This window comes from Frieseomelitta varia, unplaced genomic scaffold (genome assembly GCF_011392965.1).
Source record: "Frieseomelitta varia isolate USP_RPSP 00005682 unplaced genomic scaffold, Fvar_1.2 scaffold_235, whole genome shotgun sequence".
NCBI classification, from domain to species: Eukaryota; Metazoa; Arthropoda; class Insecta; order Hymenoptera; family Apidae; genus Frieseomelitta; species Frieseomelitta varia.
This window is the reverse complement of record NW_025109963.1, coordinates 316,741-337,339: the sequence shown is the minus strand read 5'-3', so window position 1 is coordinate 337,339 and position 20,599 is coordinate 316,741. Positions and strand designations below refer to the sequence as shown.

At 46.9% G+C, this 20,599-nt stretch overlaps 1 protein-coding gene across 4 annotated transcripts in view; it reads right to left on the bottom strand.

The window, feature by feature from the left end:
• Positions 1 to 20,599, bottom strand: part of LOC122527866 (B-cell lymphoma/leukemia 11B) — a 62,729-nt gene that overhangs the window by 1,870 nt on the left and 40,260 nt on the right. The window contains exons 3-4 of one of the 4 annotated variants that reach the window (XM_043652424.1): positions 16,357 to 18,691; positions 2,307 to 2,310 (exon numbers count right to left, since the gene is read on the bottom strand). In XM_043652424.1, the coding sequence (XP_043508359.1) occupies positions 16,449 to 18,691 (2,243 nt within the window). In that variant the 3' untranslated portion in view covers positions 2,307 to 2,310; positions 16,357 to 16,448. Of the gene's footprint in view, positions 1 to 2,092; positions 2,117 to 2,306; positions 2,311 to 13,520; positions 15,152 to 16,356; positions 18,692 to 20,599 lie in introns of those variants that run through there. The other 3 variants (XM_043652425.1, XM_043652423.1, XM_043652426.1) reach the window with 3 other exon arrangements.

Genomic DNA, 20,599 nt, shown 5'->3' with positions numbered 1-20,599 from the left:
CAGCCCTGTCAACACAGAGGCGCGCGCGCGCGCTCCCAGAATGACAAATGTCGCTGCGGCCGCTAATGTTGCTGCACAACAAATTATATTCCGAGGTGATAAAATCTACCTAGGAAGCTAGACAAACACTCGTGCTCGAAGACGAGAGACCACTCCGAGTCACGAGTCGCACAATTCAATTTCTTCTTTGATCTTTATCCTTGTGTTTTTGAAAGCGCCTTGAAAACTTTATGCGGAAAGGTAAGGAAAGAGAGAGAGAGAGAGAGAGAGAGAGAGAGAGAGAGAGAGAGACGACGTTGGCTCGGAGGATTAGAGCTTGGTTTTAAGTATTTTCTCATTCTCGTGCTTTCAGCATTTTTTTTAGTTTTGTTAATGGATGGTTTTTCTATGGGCTTTTTATTGTTTGTTGCAGGTACCTCGTGGAAAATGGATCTGTAAATACAGCGCTACCCGGCGCTCTTGGACTTCCTTTGGCAGTATATTGTACAGTGTATTCCTTTTGAGTGAGCGAGTGAAAACCACGGTGACTTTAGACGCATTGATTGTGAAGCGCGATGATAATTTCACGCGATCGTGGAAATTTTGCGAGATTCGTTGAGAGCAAACATTCATCTTCCCTTTTACTTCGTTCCACGGAATAGTTGTTGCTCTGATTATAAATAAGATGGCTCTTAATGTCGTGAAAGCATCTTGAAACAGTACGTTCAAATGAGTATAAAACAAGGCCCCCCCCCGTAACTTTACATTTACCATCCACGGAATTAAAATGCACCGTTTCCCTCGCGTGCGCCGCAAATTTACCCCATCGCGCTCGTTCAAAATTTTAAAACCATTACGCCCCTGCTTACTTTACTTTGCGAGAGCAAGACGGGGAAAAATTGCGAGAGCAATATCTTTTTGCGCGACGCTGAATTTGCGAGTAAGACAACACACGGAGTGCACAAGTGCTCGACGTAGGTAGAATGTTCTTGTAATGGCAATCAATGCGTCGAAACACACCGTCGGCCGTACAGTACGTGTGTGAGAGTGTTTGGAAAGTGTGTTGAAATAAGCAAGATGAAATAAACGCAACGTGGAAACGTCCCGACCTACGACTCATCGCCCTCCTGTCCTGCATTCCTGTCGCACGTCCACCTTTTCTTACTCGTTTATTCTCATTGTGTTCGATCATTAATTTTCCGAGGGACGGCGAGGACACGGCACACGGCTAGGTAAGTACGTGCTACGTTATTGGCCAATATCGAGCCTCATTCCCTAGGAATAGACACGACCTCCATTAACCGCGCCATAAACAGATAATCGTGAATTTCCCGGCGATACCGCTCGCCCAATCAGATAAACTCACGCCGAGGCAGTCGAGATATGGAATTATTGTCTACGCGTTTCTCGGCTCGTTCGCGCGCCGAGGCTACGTGGCTGCGAATTAGCGGCAGACTTTACAACCGTGAAATCGCCGTGATCGTCGTAAGAGAAACTCGCAAATTCGAAGAATCCTCGAAAGAAGTGTGCCCGTTGGTCGAAAAGGTAAAAGCAGAGATGGCCGGGCCACGGCCGGGCAACGAAATAAAATCCCCCCCCCCTCCCCCCTCCTCTGCGATGTCTCGCGTGTTTATTACGAAGGCAGAGTCGGCTGCGAACGAAAGCGCGGCAATGCTCTTTGTTTGCGTTTGGCCGAGGCAGCGAGAGAGGCGGCGAGGGTGAGAAAGAGGAGCACTCCGTTAATCATTATCCAAGGGTAAGTCGAGAGGCGAAGGAAGCCTCCTTTGAGGCCGGACCACGGTTGCTCTGCCCGGAATTCCAGGGCCTCGGATTACAATTTGGCGAGTCCAGGGCGAAGGGAGAGTAAAATGGCCGCCGGCGGTAGGGTAGTTTTGCCGGTCGTCGGGTGGCTACGAGGGTGGCTAACTGGGTGGTCGACAAGGACCAGTGGAAGGAGTAGGAAGAGAAGCAGCAGCGTGGAGGTCGGTAAAGGGGATAGAGGTGGCTGAGGACTGGGGCAAAGGGGGGCTGATGCTAGCCACAACCCCTTAAGGGTCGAACGAACCCTTGCACTACCACACGGAGTCCAAGAATTCCCTACCTGTCTCTCTCTCTCTCTCTTTCTCTCTGTTTGTCTCTTTCTGTCTGTTTCTACGCGTCTCTACCACTTTCTCTCTCTCTCTCTCTCTCTTTCAGTTTCTCCACATCTGTGTCTTCCTCTCTTTCCGGTTCGCGATGCTTCTCTGTTGCCACCAGCATCCCTCTTCCGCTCACTACTATCCGTCTCGTTCCTTTTCCACCGTCTCATCTCCCGCTCACCCTCTCACCCCCCTCCCCTCCCCTCGTTGAACAACCTTTATATCTACAGCCACTATACCTACCACCGTCACAACCACCTACTACCTACCTACCTACCTATACCTTGGTTACTCGTGTGTTCGACGGGGGAGAAGAGAAGCGCGCGCTCGAAAGAGAGAGAGAGAGAGAAACGGGTTGAGATTCAGGGGGGTGAGTTGGAGAGTCGGAGGAGGATGGACGAACGTGCTGCTCCGAACCACGGCAAAGGGAGACAGAATGGGAAAGGGACAAACGGAAACTGGCCGTGAGAGATAGAGTGAGACGGAGTTGAGTGGGTGAGGTGAGAGGAGGGGGGGGGGGGGGGGGGGGGGGGGGGGGGGGGGGGGGAGAGGGAAGTACATACAGGAGAGAAACACGAAGCAGCATGGACGAAAGACGGAGAGGAGAGTCTGAATGAGGGACGCGGTGTAAAGAGGATGGGGCGCGCACGGGCAAGGGTGGAATTTTAGAGACCGGGGCTAGCCTTAAAATACACGCGCCGCGCGAAATACCAGCCGTGAATTAGAGTCCGCGCGTATATATGTACACGCGACCAACGAACGAACGAACGAACCAACCAACCAACCAACGAACCTTCGGAATTTTCGACGGCCGCAAACCGAGCGGATGCTGCCTTCCGACGTTTCTCTCGCATCCCCGAGCTCGCCTCTCGACGGACCTTGCATCGCCCGCGTCACTAACTGAATTCCAACGACACCGAGCGCCGAGTTGATTGTCAGACATTCCGCGATTGTCATGGACACGGTTGAATCACGGTTGCTGGACGTTTGCTTTGTTGGCTCCTTGCCTCGTCTAAATAATTCGTCCGACGTGTTTTACAGAAATCTGTTAGTTTTCACTGGCAAAGAGATTTATCGTCTTCGCACTTGGCGGAACGAACATCGGCCAAAGGTATGGAATTCAGTGTCGTGCAATTTCACTCATTGTCGGTGAGTTATTTAAGAGATTTAATTAGAGTGTTGCTCTTTCGAAATGAGTCGCAAGTCGCTTGATTCACTGGTATATAATCTGGCAGCTAATGCTTCGAGCAGTGAATTAAAGATATCACGTTCTCCGAGAAATTTATTCATGCTGGTTTAACCAGTGCGCTTGTTACTCTTTTATCACGATGGATAAACAAGTCATTGTTAAACAAATGGGATAATTTGTGACTTTTATGAGGAGGTGGAAATCGCAGAGGCTGTTAAGAGTATTAAACTCTTAAAAAGTTGTCAGCGTAGGTTCGCGAGGTTGAAGAAAGATGATTTCCAAGTTCAAGCGAAAGGTTTGCATTAAACAATAACGATCCAAGGTAAATATTCCAAACTGAAAACATCACGTTGTACCGAAGCTATTTTCTATACTGATTAATTATCAGTTGCTTTGCATTTGAACCATGTATTTTTGGAAATGTTTTTTCCAATCGCAAAATTCGAATTTTACCAGAGTCGATGATGATATCGAGATACTTTCTGTGCCGTATTTTTCTCTTCGCGTTAATTTCGAGGTCAGATTCATCTTGTTACTCGTCGCGTCTATGAATGACCACGAATAAGCGAGCGTGGCTGAAAGGAGAAAGTAAAGGAACTCGAGAGACAGATGCAAATGCGTGCCTTGAAATGGCCAGACTCGGAGAGAAAGAATTAAGAATACTAGTTGTTGCTGTAAACATCGACCGAAGGAACTCTGGAAAAGTGACAGAATTTTTAAAAATTATAAATTATTATCTCCAACTAAAGAACGTTTTTAAACACCTGAAGAGTATAGCCACAAAAATGTTTCAACCCTCTTATCTAACCAGAAGAGTCGCCGTAAATTCCAAAATTGTCGTTCGCAATATTCGTTCCATTCTCTTCTTTTTCTCTCACATCGCCACCCACTTCCACCCTCCGTTCCACTCTCCAATCAACTCGAGCAATTACCATTTATCATTCCGCACGTGAAAATCTAATTACTTAATATTCACTTGTTTGTAAACTCCAAAAAAAGAAAGAAAAATAAAGAAGAAAAATCCCCCGTGTTTGCAGACACACGGCATCTACGATCGACGAAATTCAAGCGTACATTTAAAAAGTTACCAAACGCGCTAGATGCGTGTGTAAGCGTGGCGTGTAAGTTTGCTCGACTTGGCGAGGATCGGTAGGGGGGCGGTGGAGCCGAAACGCGATCTCGGCGGAAGCCGAGGGATTTTCTTTTTCTTTTTTTTTCCCCTCTCTCTCTCTCTCTTTCGCGTGTCTCGCGTACAAGTCGTGGCGACGATACCGCACGGATTTAACTAATAAGAGCAATTAGCGCCGGGGGTAGTAACTAGAGGTGGTTTGCCCGCCATGGCATGTCTCTCGCCTGGCGGTCGCCTCGGTCAATACCCACCGGACAAGATGGCCGACGCCCACTCCAACACAAACTCAAAGTTACATACATTTATGTACTCAAATGTATAACCCACCCCTTCTCCGGACGGAGTTGCCTTTCTCCTTCCGCCGGCTTCGCAACCCTCCCGGTCTCGCCATCCACTCTCGGGCTACACGGACACCGAACTTCATCATTATTATCTCGGCTGCTTGCCCGGTATCCAAGCTTCCCGGCTGCTTGCGTGAATTTTGCAAAAGCAAAGCGCCGCTCGGACTCGGTCGCGAGACGCCCGATACACACGCTCCGGCCGCCAACTCCCCCCTCCCTCGATCACCGGCTGAAAATTAACTCGATCGATCGTTCGATCGATCGACCGTGACTCGAGCTCGGATAGAGAGCCGAGGCGAGATTGAGACGTCGCTCGTCGATGAATGTTTCAGCGTTTTATTCCCGTTCTTCGCGATTCTCTTCAATTTCGAAATGTAATCGATCGATTTGAGAAACTCTGTGAAATCGTGATCAAAGGGTTCACGGTTGAAATTCCAGAGAAGGCGAGGAGACAGGGACAGCTCGGTGGAAACAGTGGTTGAACGACTGTTGTTTTTTTCTTTTCCATGTATCTCGTCGAATTTCTAAATTTTCGCGACCGAAATTGCAGTCACGTGTTTCAGTGATCGTTTCGTTCGTGATAAATACGTAACGAGAGAAATTCTCCGTTTAGAAACGGACCATCTTTTATTTAAGGACTTGAAAATTTTGTATTTATGTGGTTAATTGGGATTAATTGGTCTAATATTGGAGAATGGACTACGCGATCAAAATTTCAAGAGATAACTATGTCTGTATCTTTCGAAGGAACAACTGTAATCTCCAGTGTGTTACGAGTGTTCGTTATCGACCGTTACTAATTACTTCTACGACAGAAACTGATCAAATTCTGAGAATGAGTAACAAGTAGTTCAATTTAGATACCTCGTACCTCCGCAACTAGTAACTAGTCGCTAAAAATTTTCGTCTCATCGTCTAAGAAAATTTCCACGCGTCGCGTGTGAAAACCGATGGTGAAAAAACTGCGTGTCAAGTTGGCGGCGTAAAATTTTAACGAACAGCCAGCCGCGCTAGCCAAGCTCGTTAGAGTTCGACATATTCGTAGCCGGTCTGGCCAGGATACGTGGAAACGGTCCTCGATTGGTCAACAGAAAGGGGTGGCAAGCCCACGCGTGCGATTGGTCAAAGCCACCCTTGTAGCAGGCGAATACTGACCCTTCGGAGGTGGATTTCTCTCCCTTGAAAAATATCGGCAATCTTTCGCACCCCTGGCAAACGAGTGGAAAGGAGACGCGCGGGGGACTCGTACGATACGTATGCGGACAGTTTCGCGCTCCTCAGTTTACCTTCCATCTTTCCTCGATCATTCGCGATTGTAGTTACCTCGCTCACGATTCCGAGTGAGAGTAATTTGTAACGTGAAGGAGACAGCGCTGGAATCGAAGAAACTTGACCCTCCGGCAACCGATGATGATAAAAACCGCGATAGGAGCAGCTGGTATCGGCCGCAAATTGGGAGATCGAAAGGCAAACCCGTGGCCCCCCGCGCGAACGAGAGAAACGGTCCCAGTAATTGATTTAGGAGTATCCGTTTAATTAGGCGGACATCGTAAAGGGCGAGGAGAAGATCAAGAGCTCCTCTCCTCGTCCCGGACAATACTTTCCCCAGTTCTTTATCCGGGGGTGAGAGACGAAGGAGGACGGCCGCGAGAAACGACGGCGAAGTATCGGCAATAATGAGATTGAAATTAATTCGAACGTCGTGCCGCTCGACGAGATATTCGACGATAAGATAATTCAACAAATTTGCCCAACTAAGCCTCGGATTTTCATTCAACGACGGCGTGCTCCTATTGCTACCCTCTTGCTCGCTATTTTTATTTCCCTCCTTCTCCTGCCACTTCCCCTCTGCCCCCCCCCCCCCCCCCTTTTTGCGGGGCGATCCTTAACGTTGCTTCTCGTCGTTCGAAACGATCCTCGAACGAAGAAGAAGCGAGACACTCTCGCCGCGAAGACAAACGAGCACCGTTTAATCTTTTAACCGGGGAACGAGACAGCGGCGCGAAACGCAGCCGAACTAATCCAGCGCAATTGTTTTCGTCCATGTTGACTGCTTATCTGGCTTAACAGCCGACTAATTCCGCGATCTAACAAACTTCGAACACCGCCCCCTCCCTCCTTGGTTCTCTCCTCCACGGGTAGTTAACCTCCCCGGTTCTACGTTTTTCACCGAGCGACGCCCTACTCTCCCACCCCTCTGCCCCTTTTCTCCGCCGTACCGCGACGGAACTGAATACCGGACATTAAGATATACACGGCGAACAACCGTAATCGCTTAAACGGCCGCGAGATCATACGTGTCTCCGGCGAGATAGCGGGGGGCGGTCTTTAAAGGGAAATAAATCGCGTTCGCGGCGGCAGTGAAACGGGAGAAACACTCGAGAAGATTCACGATTCAGCTCGAATGCTGTGACGAACCGTAGCTTGCTTTGGAAAATTGATTCCACGCGTACGTGGGACCAATGATTTTTTCCCTTGAGTGCCCGCGAACCCTTGGGCGAGTTTGTTGCATTCTTTTCTCATGTTTTTGTTCTTCACTCTTTTCTTTCACGCGTTTGCTTTGCTAAGTTTGTGACGTGTTTCCTACGGTGCTAAAATTTTTATTAGTTGAAAGTTTTTTTCTTTACACATTTCTTTGCAACCCTTGAGCGAAGATTAGAAATTTCGAGAATTTGCAACCGTTGCAAAATAAAATAACTGTTGCAGTATTGTGTATTTTTATCTGATTACTTCAAAATGATTAAAAAAAATCACTATGTTATATCGTTGCTTAACATCAAGTTGAATTTGCTTGATTCACCATTAAAAGCTCTGAAAAGTTTTCTACTAAGTATTAGTTACTAAATGTTTCATTGGATCACCATCCAATGTATTTAGGAAACTTGACTGTCACTTGGATATGGCGATCAACTCAGTTAAAGCTGTGGATATTTTTGTTTATATTGGAATTAATCCATTTGTATCGTTAGCATATATATATATATATACGCAATTTCCCTAGTCAGTATCACCAGAACATTTATACACGCGCAATTTTCTGATCATTATTATCAAAATTCGCTGCATTCTCAGATGAGACGAGAACAAAATTACGAAACCAACCAACCAACGTATTAATTCAAGTTTACTGTTGTTTTAGATTACAATAAAGACATGAGTGGAATTGATGGACGATGAACTTCATGTACTATGCGACGCTATCAGAAAGCATGTAGAAAGTTTTCTTTTTATTGTCTTGACATTTCATTGCCTTTTCAACAGTTTTATTTTCAAGACGGAAAATTTCACTTGAAACAAAAATTAGCCCAAGAAGTGATTGAAAATAATGCAAAAGAAACACGAATATACCAAAGGAAACACGAAAAGATACAAAATGCCCATTATCGCCAGATTAAGATTTATTGGACAACATTTTCGATAAAAACCAATAGCGATAAAAACAACTTTAAAAGCTCTGTGTCCATTTCAAAAGAAGAGACAATTGCAAAATAACTTTAAACACTATCACACCAAATAAAACAATTAGCCTGCATTCCTTTTCGTTACACACGTGCGTAATGATATCTTTCAGACTTCTTTTTTATAACACAATTCCTATTATATTTTCGTTTCTATTTTTTATCACAGAGGATTGAACACAGGACATACAGTGCAAATTACCGAAATATTCTAATTATAAAATTATACGTGCACAAATTACTAAAATTCTAATTATTAAATTTTCTACATATTAAAACCAAAAGGGAATTATTATTCGCTGTTCCTACGACGCAAATGGATCAATTACTCGTGTTGCTAGAATCTTCACCTTTGCAATTTTTAATTTCGACTCTTGCGTCGAAGGTGCGTCAAAGAGCTGCACGACTTTATTGGCATTCTTCGAGCAGGGTGGTCCCTTGCCATGCAGGGGCTATAACTTGCCCTCGAACCGGGCTCGCGCGAGGGGTTGAAATTTTGTACGGAAGTGTACCACCTATTAGCAGGCAACCGTGTGTTACGTCGCTGTTGAACTTCAGGTAAACTCAGGTGCGCGGCGCCTGAGTATAGAAAAACACACCGCCCAATCGATACTCGAACCCTAGTTTCCTCGAAACTATTCCCCGGTATTATTTTCAACGTGAAGTCGTAGGTTCGTGTTAACAACGTTAACTGGTTTCGGACTGTTCGCCGGCGAAAATCGATAGTTTAATTTTAACGTCGATTCGACGGGGCTAATTTCATCACGCGCAATTGAAATTGCATTCGTCGGCCCGAAATTTGAGAAAATTTCGATAACGTTTGTTACCTTTGTTGGACGAATTAAAAAGCAGTTTCCACTTTAATTTTCTTTCTTTTTCTTTTTCTTCTTCTTCTTCTTTTTCTTCTCGTGCTCGAAACATAACGGCAAAGAAGACCTCGACTCTGAAAATTCCGAGAATTCAACGAGACTGAATGGTTAGCTGGAAACGTCGCAATAAAAAGGTAGAATCGCAAGCGTCCTTCTTCATTACTCTCTGTCTCCTCTTCTTCCTCTCCCTTTTTCTCCTTTTCTTTCTTTCTTATCGTACTAACCGTGGATAGCCGGCTGGGTGTTTTCTACGCTCAGCCGACGAGCGGATGCGGACGAAACGACGGCCGGAAACGCGGCCTGAGCGGGGGCTGAACGTTTGACATATTTTGTCCGGAAAACCGACAGATCAGGGACGATAGCGGCGTACAGAGAAAGGGTTGGTGGTTGGGGGTGAGCACAGGGGCACCTCTGCTTCTGACGTGGAGATTAGTGTCCGCCATTGTGGTGACGTCACCATAGTTAACACGCATTCAAACGACCGTGGAAACGGCTGGTGAAACTATTGACCAACGCCTCGCGAGTTTCCTCGCCTCGTCCTCGTTCGTTCTCGAACAAAAAGGGAGGGGGGAAGGAGGGAAGAAGAGAAAAGAAAAGAATCAACGGGTCATTTTGTCCGGAAAGTGGTCCGAGACAATCGTACGAGATGGGATGGCGGACGAAAATTAACGTTACGGTGGACGGCAAGACGGTAGAAAGGGGATGATCCATGGTTGAATCGCGCGCTGTCGAGCTCGCAGACCGTCGGCAGAAGTCGGTACCGGTTGACAGATGAATGTGCCCCGGGGGAACAATAGGGAGCCGACCAAAAATTAACGGCATTGTCTTAACTTCGAATTTCGCATGGCGGTTGGCTCGGTGTTTGCTTAGTCGATTATCGCGGAACAGGGAGGCGCGGCTGGGCCGCGAACGCATTCAGAAGAGAGCTTTCCCGCTTCGGGCTTTCGATTACACGTGCCAGATTCGACGACGCGACGGATTGTCCCGACGCGTTACCGCCGGATCTCGAACTTTATGACGTGTAATTTTGGCTTTGACGTCTTCGGGAGATGTACGAGCGAGAGAGAGTAAGAGAGAGAGAGAGAGAGAGAGAGAGAGAGAACTGCGTGTTTATGGCCGGGGCCTTGTTTCGCCGGGTTCAAAATCCGGGGGAGGGGGGTTGGTAAAGTAGATAGCGCAGTGTGACGATCCCATTTTCGATGGGATTTCCATTTTCAGTCCTTCAGATGTGACAGGGACTCGAAACACGAGCGAACGTCGTTACTCGAAGCCGAAAAAACTAAATTTTCGAATATTCTCGAAATCCCAATTCTTCCCTCCCGTTCCAGACGACTCTATTTTAATCAAGTTGCGCTGGCAACTGATTGCGGACCATAACGAGCGACCGAAGAAATGTATACAATAATTTGTATTCGCTTTCTTTTCGAACTCGTTGATATGGTATGATAGAAATTATTGAGATGTAGTTTATTTGTTTTTGTCTGGGTGATATTTAAATGTACTTAAAACTGAGAGAATATTGCAATTTCGAAGGCAAGAGGTTGACCAATCGCGCCGACAACTGATTGCGGACCATAACGAGTGACCGAAACCGTATACAATAATTCGTCGGTATCGATATGACTGGATAGAAATGATTGAAAAGTAATAAACTTTTTATCTGCTTTGTCTTATTATTGTGTTATACTTATTACATTTAAAACCGAGGAACTATTGCAATTTTGGGATAGAAAATTCTTGACGCGCGTGGCACGTCATTCCAGCGCAAGAGGTTAAATCACCATTGATTTTATGACAGATTATTAAACTCACCTCAATTAGGATTATAAAATTATTAAAATTCACGATCATTTGTTTCCAAGTCCATCTTTAAATACCGAGTAACTTTTCGCTAAGCAATAATTTTGCTACGCTTACCTAAACGATCGAAACAATCATGACACCCAACAGAGCAGCAGTAAAAGTGAATTTTCTTTCAACTGTACAATTGCAACTCAACGTTTATCTATTTTTATTTTTATTTATCCAGAAGAGGATAATGCGTTGAATCCCCTTGCTACTGCAACCAGACACGCGTCGTAGTAGTGTTGGTTCACGCGCAGGGTGAGTACTATTCTTACCTGAGCCTCGTTCGTCGATACCTCTCTCGAACGTGAGATGGCGTGTGCCGCATTTCGAAGAGAGCATCTCCTCTCGTACCGTACAAATTCCAACGAGATCGATCGAGAGAAGGAAAAATCGCGAATAACAGCTCGATCGTTCGATTCCGCGGCAGAGCGGAGACGAAAAACGACGACGCGACGCGACGTGGGTTTCGCACGCGTTGCGAAATGCGCGTTATGCAATAAACATAACGAGCGTCCAATAGCAACGGCTCGAGAGGAGTTGAAACAATTTATGTAACGAGCTTTCTATAGCCAGCGGTGGTGCATCGGTATCTGGCGTGAGATCGATCAATTATTTTCGCATAAATTTGCTCTCGTAATCGAGACAAACGATCGCTCGTCAAAGATCAAAATTAGTTCACCAATATCCTTTTTTTTTTTTTTTTTTTTTTTTTTTTGGATCAGAGGCGATCGCGACAGTTTTCGATTAATATTCCAGATGAGCTGTGTTATTTTAGTTTGCGTGATCCTGTGATCAAACAAATTCCATTGATCACTGTAAATGATTGATAGCAACGGAAGTATCAATGAACCCGATTAATCCAAGAGCCAATAATTTACGGTGGGAGGAGATGTTGCAGAGTAAGAAAGCGTTGGGGAGATGAACGTTGAAACTAGGATGGAATAGTAGTGCATTGACATAATACGAGTTATTTAAAAACAATGTGGTTTATTTGAATCGCACAAGACATACACCGTATCTGCTATGTTTATAATTACGGACCTCCCCGTGGAAAAGCTGGTCAAAGGATGTGCCTCGAGTCATGAGCTTTGGCCAGTCTTTTGCCCGAAGACGCCTTGCTTTCTCGTATTGCCTTAATGTCGATCCTCGGTTTTTCTCTCTGATATTTTCAATATTCCCTTCTCTCTCTCTCTCTCTCTTTTTGTTTTCCGTTTTAAAGTGCTTTTCCGAAAGCGTCGCCAGGCCGCGACAAAACCGAGATCGTGACGCGTCTAGAAACCGAGCCTCGGATTATTATTACCCTGGATCAGAAGATTTCGTGCTAAAAATCCAATTTCCCTGCTACCGACAGATTTTTCGTTCGCCGCTGCGCTTTCCTGCGCTTCCGGCCGCGTTCACCTTGCATGTGGCCTCGCTTCCCCACATCCGGTCGCTTACTATATTGTAGGAAATACCTCTCCTTATCTTTTCTCTCTTTCTCTCCTTTATTTATTTATTTATTTAACTGTCTAGATACTTCAAATTCGCTATATCTCCGACTTAGTTTTTGCTCTTCGCTTTATTATTTACTTTTTTTTTTATTTCGTCTGGGATTATTTTTTTTTTTCTTCTTCCTCTTCTTTTTCACCATTTTTACCCTGTGTAGAAACGTTGGAAATCGATCGACAGGAGACGACGGACAGCAGGCAGCATTCGGAAGAAACATCAGTTTCATTGTTTCGTTCACGTTCGCGGAGGATGTTCGAGGTTTCGCGGCCGAATTCGCCCTCCCCCCCGTCGATCGAATCGCCCGCCGCGAAATTTGCGTTGTGTATGATTGCGTTCTTTTCTTTTCCCCTTTTTTATTTTTTTTATTTTTTTATTTTTTTTTTTTTTTTTTCTTCCTATGCTCGCTTCGTGAGGCAGGGAACTTGGTCCTATGTGGGATGAATTCGAATAAGAAAGACTTTGAGAGAAACTTTTGGAACTTTTGGAAGCGCGAGCGCGCGCGCGCGTGCGTTTCGTCGCATCGTCTCACGGATTGAGGAAATCGGTTCTGTGAATTCGCACGACCCCTCTCCTTCCTACCCCTACCCTTCTTGATTTGATTTTCATCTTGCTGTTTCGTCGCAGGATTCAACGTGATCGAAAATCGAGAAAGACTGAAACCGTGCGCCTCTCGACGAACCGTTCCAACTGTTTCCCTTCTCGTAATGCTCGCGCGCCGAGACAGACACCCGCGAAGATGACGAACGAAACGACGCGTTTCTCGTGCACACGAAAAAGGATTTGATGCAATTAACATTACGATGATTTTTATCATTTATTTCTTTCACGTTCGAACGACGACGATCGATGCTCGTCCGCCTTGTTCTCCACCTCCCTGTAATTCGTCTCTCGCATTTCTTCTTTTTTTTTTTCTTCTTCTTCTTCTTTTGCTACGGGCAGTGCCATATATTTACAATATATCGTATAAACGGAGCCTGGCCATGTACGTATCTTCAGAATCAATCTAACAAACGTTTTTTTTTTTTTTCTTTTTTCTTTTCCTTTAACTAGATAACGAGATTTTCATTTTTTTTTTTTTTTCTTTTTCTTTTCGTTTATCGTTTTTGCCTTTTTTACCTAGGGCCGTACACGTCTAACACCGAGACAACTATCTTGATATGAGTTTTTTTTTTTTTAAATCCCTTTTTTGTCTTAGATCCCTTTATTACTCGCACTCATTCGCACATGATACATAACGCGCTGGGGGAGGGGTGTGTGCGGGGGGTGGGGGAGGAGGGAAAAATCGACGAAACGATCTCGTTCGATTCTTCCTTTCTCAACGCACACGTACAGTTGCAACGATCTCACGCGCACGCAAAATGTCAAGAGACACACACGCTCGTACTACATATTCCAGTTACTCTTTATCCTTATTGCCTAGGTCGTCTCTTCTTTTCTTTTTTTTTTTCTTTTTTTTTCATTTTTTTTTTTTTATTTAGGAACAGTCCCCTTCGAAAACGCGATACAACGAGACGTTTTGCGGGTTAAAAAACGTCGAAACCGAGAACAGAAGGAACGAACGAAAGGGGATGAAACGAAAACCGTGAAAGCACGCGCGGTACAGGTTCAACGGAACCTCGTCGAAGGAAAGGAAAGTCGATCGGCAGCGATCGCGCGAATACGATACAAATACCTCAGTCTTCGGCTTTCACCAACGAAAAAAAAAGGAAGCAGGGAATGGAAAAATGATAATCAGTTAACTGGCCGTCGTTTGGACGCGACGATTTTCGTAGGATCGACGAAGTCCGCGGTCTCGATCCGGCGAAAGCCGCGCGCGATCCGATCAGCCGCGACGGCTATAATAAATACAACCAACGAACAAAACGCGCGCTATAATGATAGCCGCGGGAAACGTTCGTCGACGATCTCTCCAAGAACGATGTTCACGCGAGCCCAACCACACGTTCCACTTGCCGAAATTTATTTCCCTTCGTTCTCCCGATTTTCCAGATCGCGACGAAAGCAAGACAAATTTTCGTGACTGGTCCGTCGAACGTTGATTAGAACGCCCGCGATATTCGTTTTGAATTGCGCGTGAAGAGAAACAAAGAGTTTCGAGAAGAGAACCGTTTCGACGAACATCCCCCTCTCTCCGCCCCCCCCCCCTCCTGGCCGACGCCTATCATAATATAGCGGCGATAAACCTAAACAACTTTGGCATCTTCTTTAACCACCACGTAAAACATCATCTCCGATAATAATTTAATAATTAGCGGGGATAAAATAATGAAGACGGCGCTTACAGTCGCTTGTAACCGCGTATAATAATAATAGTGGCAATGAATAATAATAATAATAATAATAATAATAATAATAATAATAATAATAATAATAATAATAATAATAATGACAATAATAATAGCAATAATAATGTTAATAATGACAATAATAATATTAATAATAAGCAATAATAGAAACGTAGATAATAATAATAATAATAATAATAATAATAATAATACATAGTAAAAATACTATGATACATTTTACATAGGAGCAATGCTTAAAGTCTAGAAATAAACGCAGCACACACCATCTGGCTCGCTCTGTACATAATTACGTCGTACATTACTCGTGATACGTTCCTAATCGTCGGACACGATTATCGTGAACGCTGTTGATGAGGGGTTCTCTCTCTCTCTCTCTCTCTCTCTCTCTCTCTCTCTCTCTCTCTCTCTCTCTCTCTCTCAAGGTTTAGGGCTGAGGTTACTTTTTTTTTCGAGTATGGTTATATACAAAAGGATATCGTTGAGGTCAACGTGATACATACATGCACACTTCCTCTACCCCCTTAAGAGGGAGAGGAATTCGACTCGTCGTTTCTATCTTTCTGGATTCTTTTTTTTTTCTTCTCCTTTTCTTTCTCGCGTCTTCTTCATCGTCGGTACAATGTACAAAAAAAAAATTTTTCTCCCCTCCTGTCTGCGGCTCGTTCCTCGTTGTCCCCGTCCCCCTCCCCTCTCCATGCTTCCCACCACCCTTCTCTCAACCTTTCACCCCCCAAACATTACACGTAGTACGAAGTGGTTGCAGGTTCCATCGTATCTTGTATACGAACGCAATGTACATACAATACATATTCTCTATCGTTATTAAATAAATAATCTTCAAATAAAGTCACTATGTTCATTATCCTATGTATAGTATTTATATTCTGTATAATTCATCCTCTCTCACTCTTTCTCTCTTTCTCTCACTCTCTCTCTCTCTCGCACGCGCAACGTTTATATTTATATTTATATATGTATATATTTATATATTTATATATTTATATTCTCCATATATATATGTATATATTTATATTTATAGCGTCTTTATTTATAACTATTTATAAGGATATACTCTTTAAATAGCTGTGCTGAGACTCGCAAAGTGGTAACCATTCGTTCGATATTTTTTTCTTTTTCTTTTTTTTTCCTTTTCTTCTCGAAATCGCTCTTTCCGTTCGAATCTTTCCTCGCGATCGTCCTCGAGGAACAAGCCTCCGCGTTCTTCCTCGTCCCAAAATCTTCAGGATTCCGGCGCCGTTCAGCCATCTCGGGACCGATTCGTTCTCTTCCGTCGTGTGTGCGTGTGTATGTGTGTCTGTATGCGTGTGTTCTTCATTCGCGCAATGACGTACTTACACTCGTCGTTGTCCAGGACCGTTTCCAGGTCATATCGATCGGCTGGGGTTCCTCGTTTACCGACCTACCGCCTCTCTCCTAACCCTGAGAGGCGACCTTGGACATTTGACCAGGGCAGATCCTCCGGAGTATGCTTTGAACACCGTGTATCGTCTCCTCCTCCTCCTCCTCCTCCTCCTCCTCCTCCTTGCGTTTTAAGGTTCGTCCAACTCCCACTCGTCCAGGATTCGCCTTTCTCTCCTTTCTCTGTTTCACTATCGAGGAAGAAGATCCCCTCTTCAGTAGACCGGGTAAGGTGGCCTGTGCGGCCACAGTGGCGGGATCGGCGGTAGGCTTCCGTTCCAAGATCAAGTGTCCTTGGTACTCAGAGAAGAGTCCTCGTCCTGGCTACCGGGATACGGCATGCCTAGCTTCGGGCCTTGCTGCACCACAACCACGCACTTCCTCATGTGCTTCTCGAGCGTGCTCGGCACGGAGAACGGCATCTCGCAGAAACGGCACTTGTACGTGTCCTTGCCGTGTCTGCCGTGGGTCTTCATGTGCCTGGTCAGCTTCGAGCTCTGGGCGCACGCGTACGAGCACAGTTCACATTTGTACGGCTTCTCACCGGTGTGCGATCGCCTGTGGACCGTCAGGTTCGAGCAATTCTTGAACACCTTGCCGCAAAACTCGCACGTGTCGTTCCGGCCGCTTCGCTCCTTCTTCAGCAGCGGGCTCGGCAATCCCTGCAGCGCCAGGCTCGACGTGGTGGCCTTGGTCGCTTTGCGAAACTCGTTGTTCTCCAGGTAGTGGGGGCTCGGTAACCAGAGGCCGCCAAAGTCCGGCCCGGCGGACCTCGGGAAACCCTGCCCGGAGAAGATATTTGGCGTGGTGGTGGAATTGAAGTTGGTCGGCGAGAGCGCGCTGTCCTTCTCCTTGTTGTTGTTCAACGAGTTGGTCAGGTTGGACGGCGACTCGGTCTTGATGAAACCGCCCCGATGATTCTCCTGCAGTGCTTGCCTGTACGCCTCCGAGTACTGCGCGATGTTGCTCAACCCGAACTTTTCCATCAGATCGCCGACCAGGCTGGCCGGCTTCTGTTCCACTCGCCCGCCGCTCTCCTCCCCGCTCTGGCCCTGAGTGGTGCTCAGATCCTCCGGCGTGTTCTCCTCGGTGTCCTCCCTCTCGCCTTTCTGCTCGTTCTCGTCCGCCTCGTCGAGGTCCATGTTCTCGTCGCAGCTGGAACCGTCGTCCGGCACGGTCTCCACGCTACCCGGAGGACTGGCCGCGTTCAAATTCTCCTGATGCTCCGTTCTCATGTGCTTCCTCAGTTCCGCGAAGCTCGGCACCTCCATCTCGCAGACCTCGCACCTGGTCGGCGTCGTTTGACCGTCCTGCGTCCCGTCCTGCTGATACTGCCTCTCCTTGTCCCGGTGGCTCCTCCGATGGACGATGAGGTTCGATTGGAAACGGAACTTCTTGTCGCAGACCTCGCACGAGTAGATCGTTTCCGTGACGGAGTCCGTGATGATTGGCGTCGAGGCGACTGGCGGGCTGGTCTTCTCGCTGTCGGTCGAGTTGTTGTTGTTGTGATGGCCGACTGGGCTCTGGCTGTAGCACGGCGGCGAGTTCTCCTTCTGATGATTGCTGTGGCTGAGGATAGCGGTGTTGTTGGGCGCCGGGCTGGGTGGTTCGACCGGCTGATTGTGATTTTGCGTCGGTGGCTGTTGCTGTTGTGGCTGTTGCTGCTGCTGTTGTTGTTGTTGTTGTTGCTGCTGCTGCGGCTGGTGTTGTTGTTGTTGTTGTTGTTGCTGTTGCTGCTGCTGCTGCTGCTGGACGGTGTTCGGTACAGGCGGTACTGACGGTACCACCGGGGCGGGTGGGTTAGAATTCGTGGTTGTGTTACCGCTATTACTAGGTGGAGCCGCGCCTAAGGACGGATTAGCGAGGCTCCTTAGGCGCGCCGAGTAAAAATCCAGATTGGCCTCGAGTGGCGGTGGATGCGCCTGACCGGCGAGACCGCGGCCGTGTGACAGCTCGGCCAGGTTCGCCAGGTTCCGGGCGTTGTTCAACGAGTCCAACGAACTGCGTACCAGCGGGTCGCCGAGGTTCAAACCGTCCATGCCTCGCAGCGGGTCGCCGAGGTTTTGCAGATTCCTCGTGGCGGTCTGCAGCTCTTGAAGTCCTCTGTACCCGGCCAGCGGATTCAGGGCGAGAAAGTCCGGCCTAAACATCGGCGGGAAGCTTCGCTCGAGGTGCTGAGGTAGCCTTAGGAAACTGTGAAGCGGGTCGCCGACGAGGGACGCCGATGACTGAAGTTGCTGCCGGCCACCGCTGCTGCCGCTGGAGTTGGTGCCACCGGAGGAGTTGCCCGCGGACGAGCTCCCGGTGGACTTGCCGCTCAGGTTCAGGTGGTTCGGCGGGCTCAGGTGATGCGTGTGCGTGGGCGTTGGCGTCGGAGGGCTCGGCGCCGGCGTGTTCGACGAGGAGTTGGTCGACGACGACGGCGAGGTGTAGAGACGGGCGCCGTGGATGCTCTGCACGTGCTGCAGCAACTCCCACGCGGAGGACAATCTTCTGGAACACTGCGAACACTGCAACCATCTAGGTTCTGAAACAGAGCAACGCCGAGATGGTCTTGGTCAAATGGTTTTCATTTTAAGGGATCGATCGCGATGTTTTGCGCTGGACCGACGTCGACAATCTTTTGTCTCTGTGAAAGTTGCAACATTTTCTGAGTTTTATGTATATTTAACCCTTTCGTTACGAGCGCCGGATATATCCGGCATCTACGCGATGACCTGTGTGTACGAGTATTATTGTTTATAATAATTTCAAAGTCTCCAAATATGTCGTTATGTGAAACTTAAAGAAGTACGTCGAAAACCAGTTTACCAACGTGCAATGTGCACACTTCGCGGCGCGGTGCCCCGTTCAGTGGCGTCAGCTCTGCGGAACGAAAGGATTATATATATATAATAAATTATTATTACATAAGAATAATTTATAAATATATATATAATAATTTTTATCCAGTGATATCATACCGGCGAGTTCAAAAAAGAAAAAGAAAGCGACGAGTTATTGTATTACGGTTCGGTCACTCGTTATGGTCGGCGAACCAGTTGCCAGCGCAAGTAAAAGAGAACTCGCAAGGGGACAGAGGCGTTTCACCCCGAGACAACGATCCTTTACAAGCGATTACGAGTCAAACAGCCTAGAAGATTACCGTGAACTCGGATGATGTATGGACGCGGGGAGGAGAGAAAAAAAAAAAAAAAAGAAAATCTCCCGAGCGAACGAGCAGCGACACCACCGCGAGAACATGTGCGTCTAACGCGTGTCTAACCCACGTACACGCGGGTGGAAATAGCTCGGGCGGCTATCAATTTTCGAGGCACCCTTAATTTCGCGGAATCGGGATAGGAATCGGGTCCGTTCGCCGATTGAATTCGGAATTCAAACGGCGCGGCTGTGTCAAATTGCGGCCACGCTGGGGGCTTAAAAATAATATCCTGGAGAAAATGACGACCGGCTCGACCGGCCTCGGAGAGAGGGGTTGAAAAGGCTGGAGGCGAACGTGGGGATCGGCGAGGGGGAGGGGGGCCTCGCAAGTCTGAAACTGACCCTTAACGACTTCTCGACCCTAGCTCCGCGCTCCGTCCACGACCGCGGCAGCCACTGGTTTTGAATTTCAATGTTTTTAATCCGGAATATCAGATTTTCGGCCATTTTTCACGCTCCGGGGACGACGACGCTCGACGCACCGCTGGGGCGTCCGTGGGATTTTATTAATTCGTGGCGAGGGAGGATGAAAGGAGGGCAGGAGAAACAGGAAACGACGGGCAGGGGAGAGCGGAACAGAGACGCGAAAGATGGTCCCTTGTCTCGTCTTGCCACGGAAGTGCAACATATTCGGAGAAATCCGGAGAATCCTGGTTAGGGTGGCTGCGAGTAAAATTGATGTCTTTGTGAACGAGTTCGTTTGATTTTCGGCATTCGACGGTCGGCATAGAGTCTCGACTCGTCTTCGCTGAATTTTACTCCCTGGTGAAGGGACCTTTACTCACGAGTAAAGATCTCGTTTCGCGCGAGTTAGAAAATGAAAAAAAAGAAAAAGTTGCAGATCGTTTGCCGTATTGTACCAGTTAGCGGCAATGAAGGAAAGTCGATCAAAGAGACAAAAGATCCGGAAAAAAATAAAAGCAGTCCTAATTAAATGTCCGTTGGAGATAAGGGGAGATCTGTGTCGTGGAAGGAATGTCTGTAAGCGAGACTCTTAAAGCCGAACCTCCTTCCAAATAAGACGTTGCGTTTCACTTGACTTTCTTAAATAATTCTCTCCGCCGTTCGAACTGATTGCGACTCGTTCGTTACGCTCTCGTCGATCGTTTGCTCCTCTTTACGAATCGTACGAAAGCAGCGAACTGTGAGAGTAAAAGAAACAAAAGTCAGTTTGGACAGTTGGTGGTTAGTTTTATATCGATTATCGATTGATCCATCCGAAGACGAAGACTGA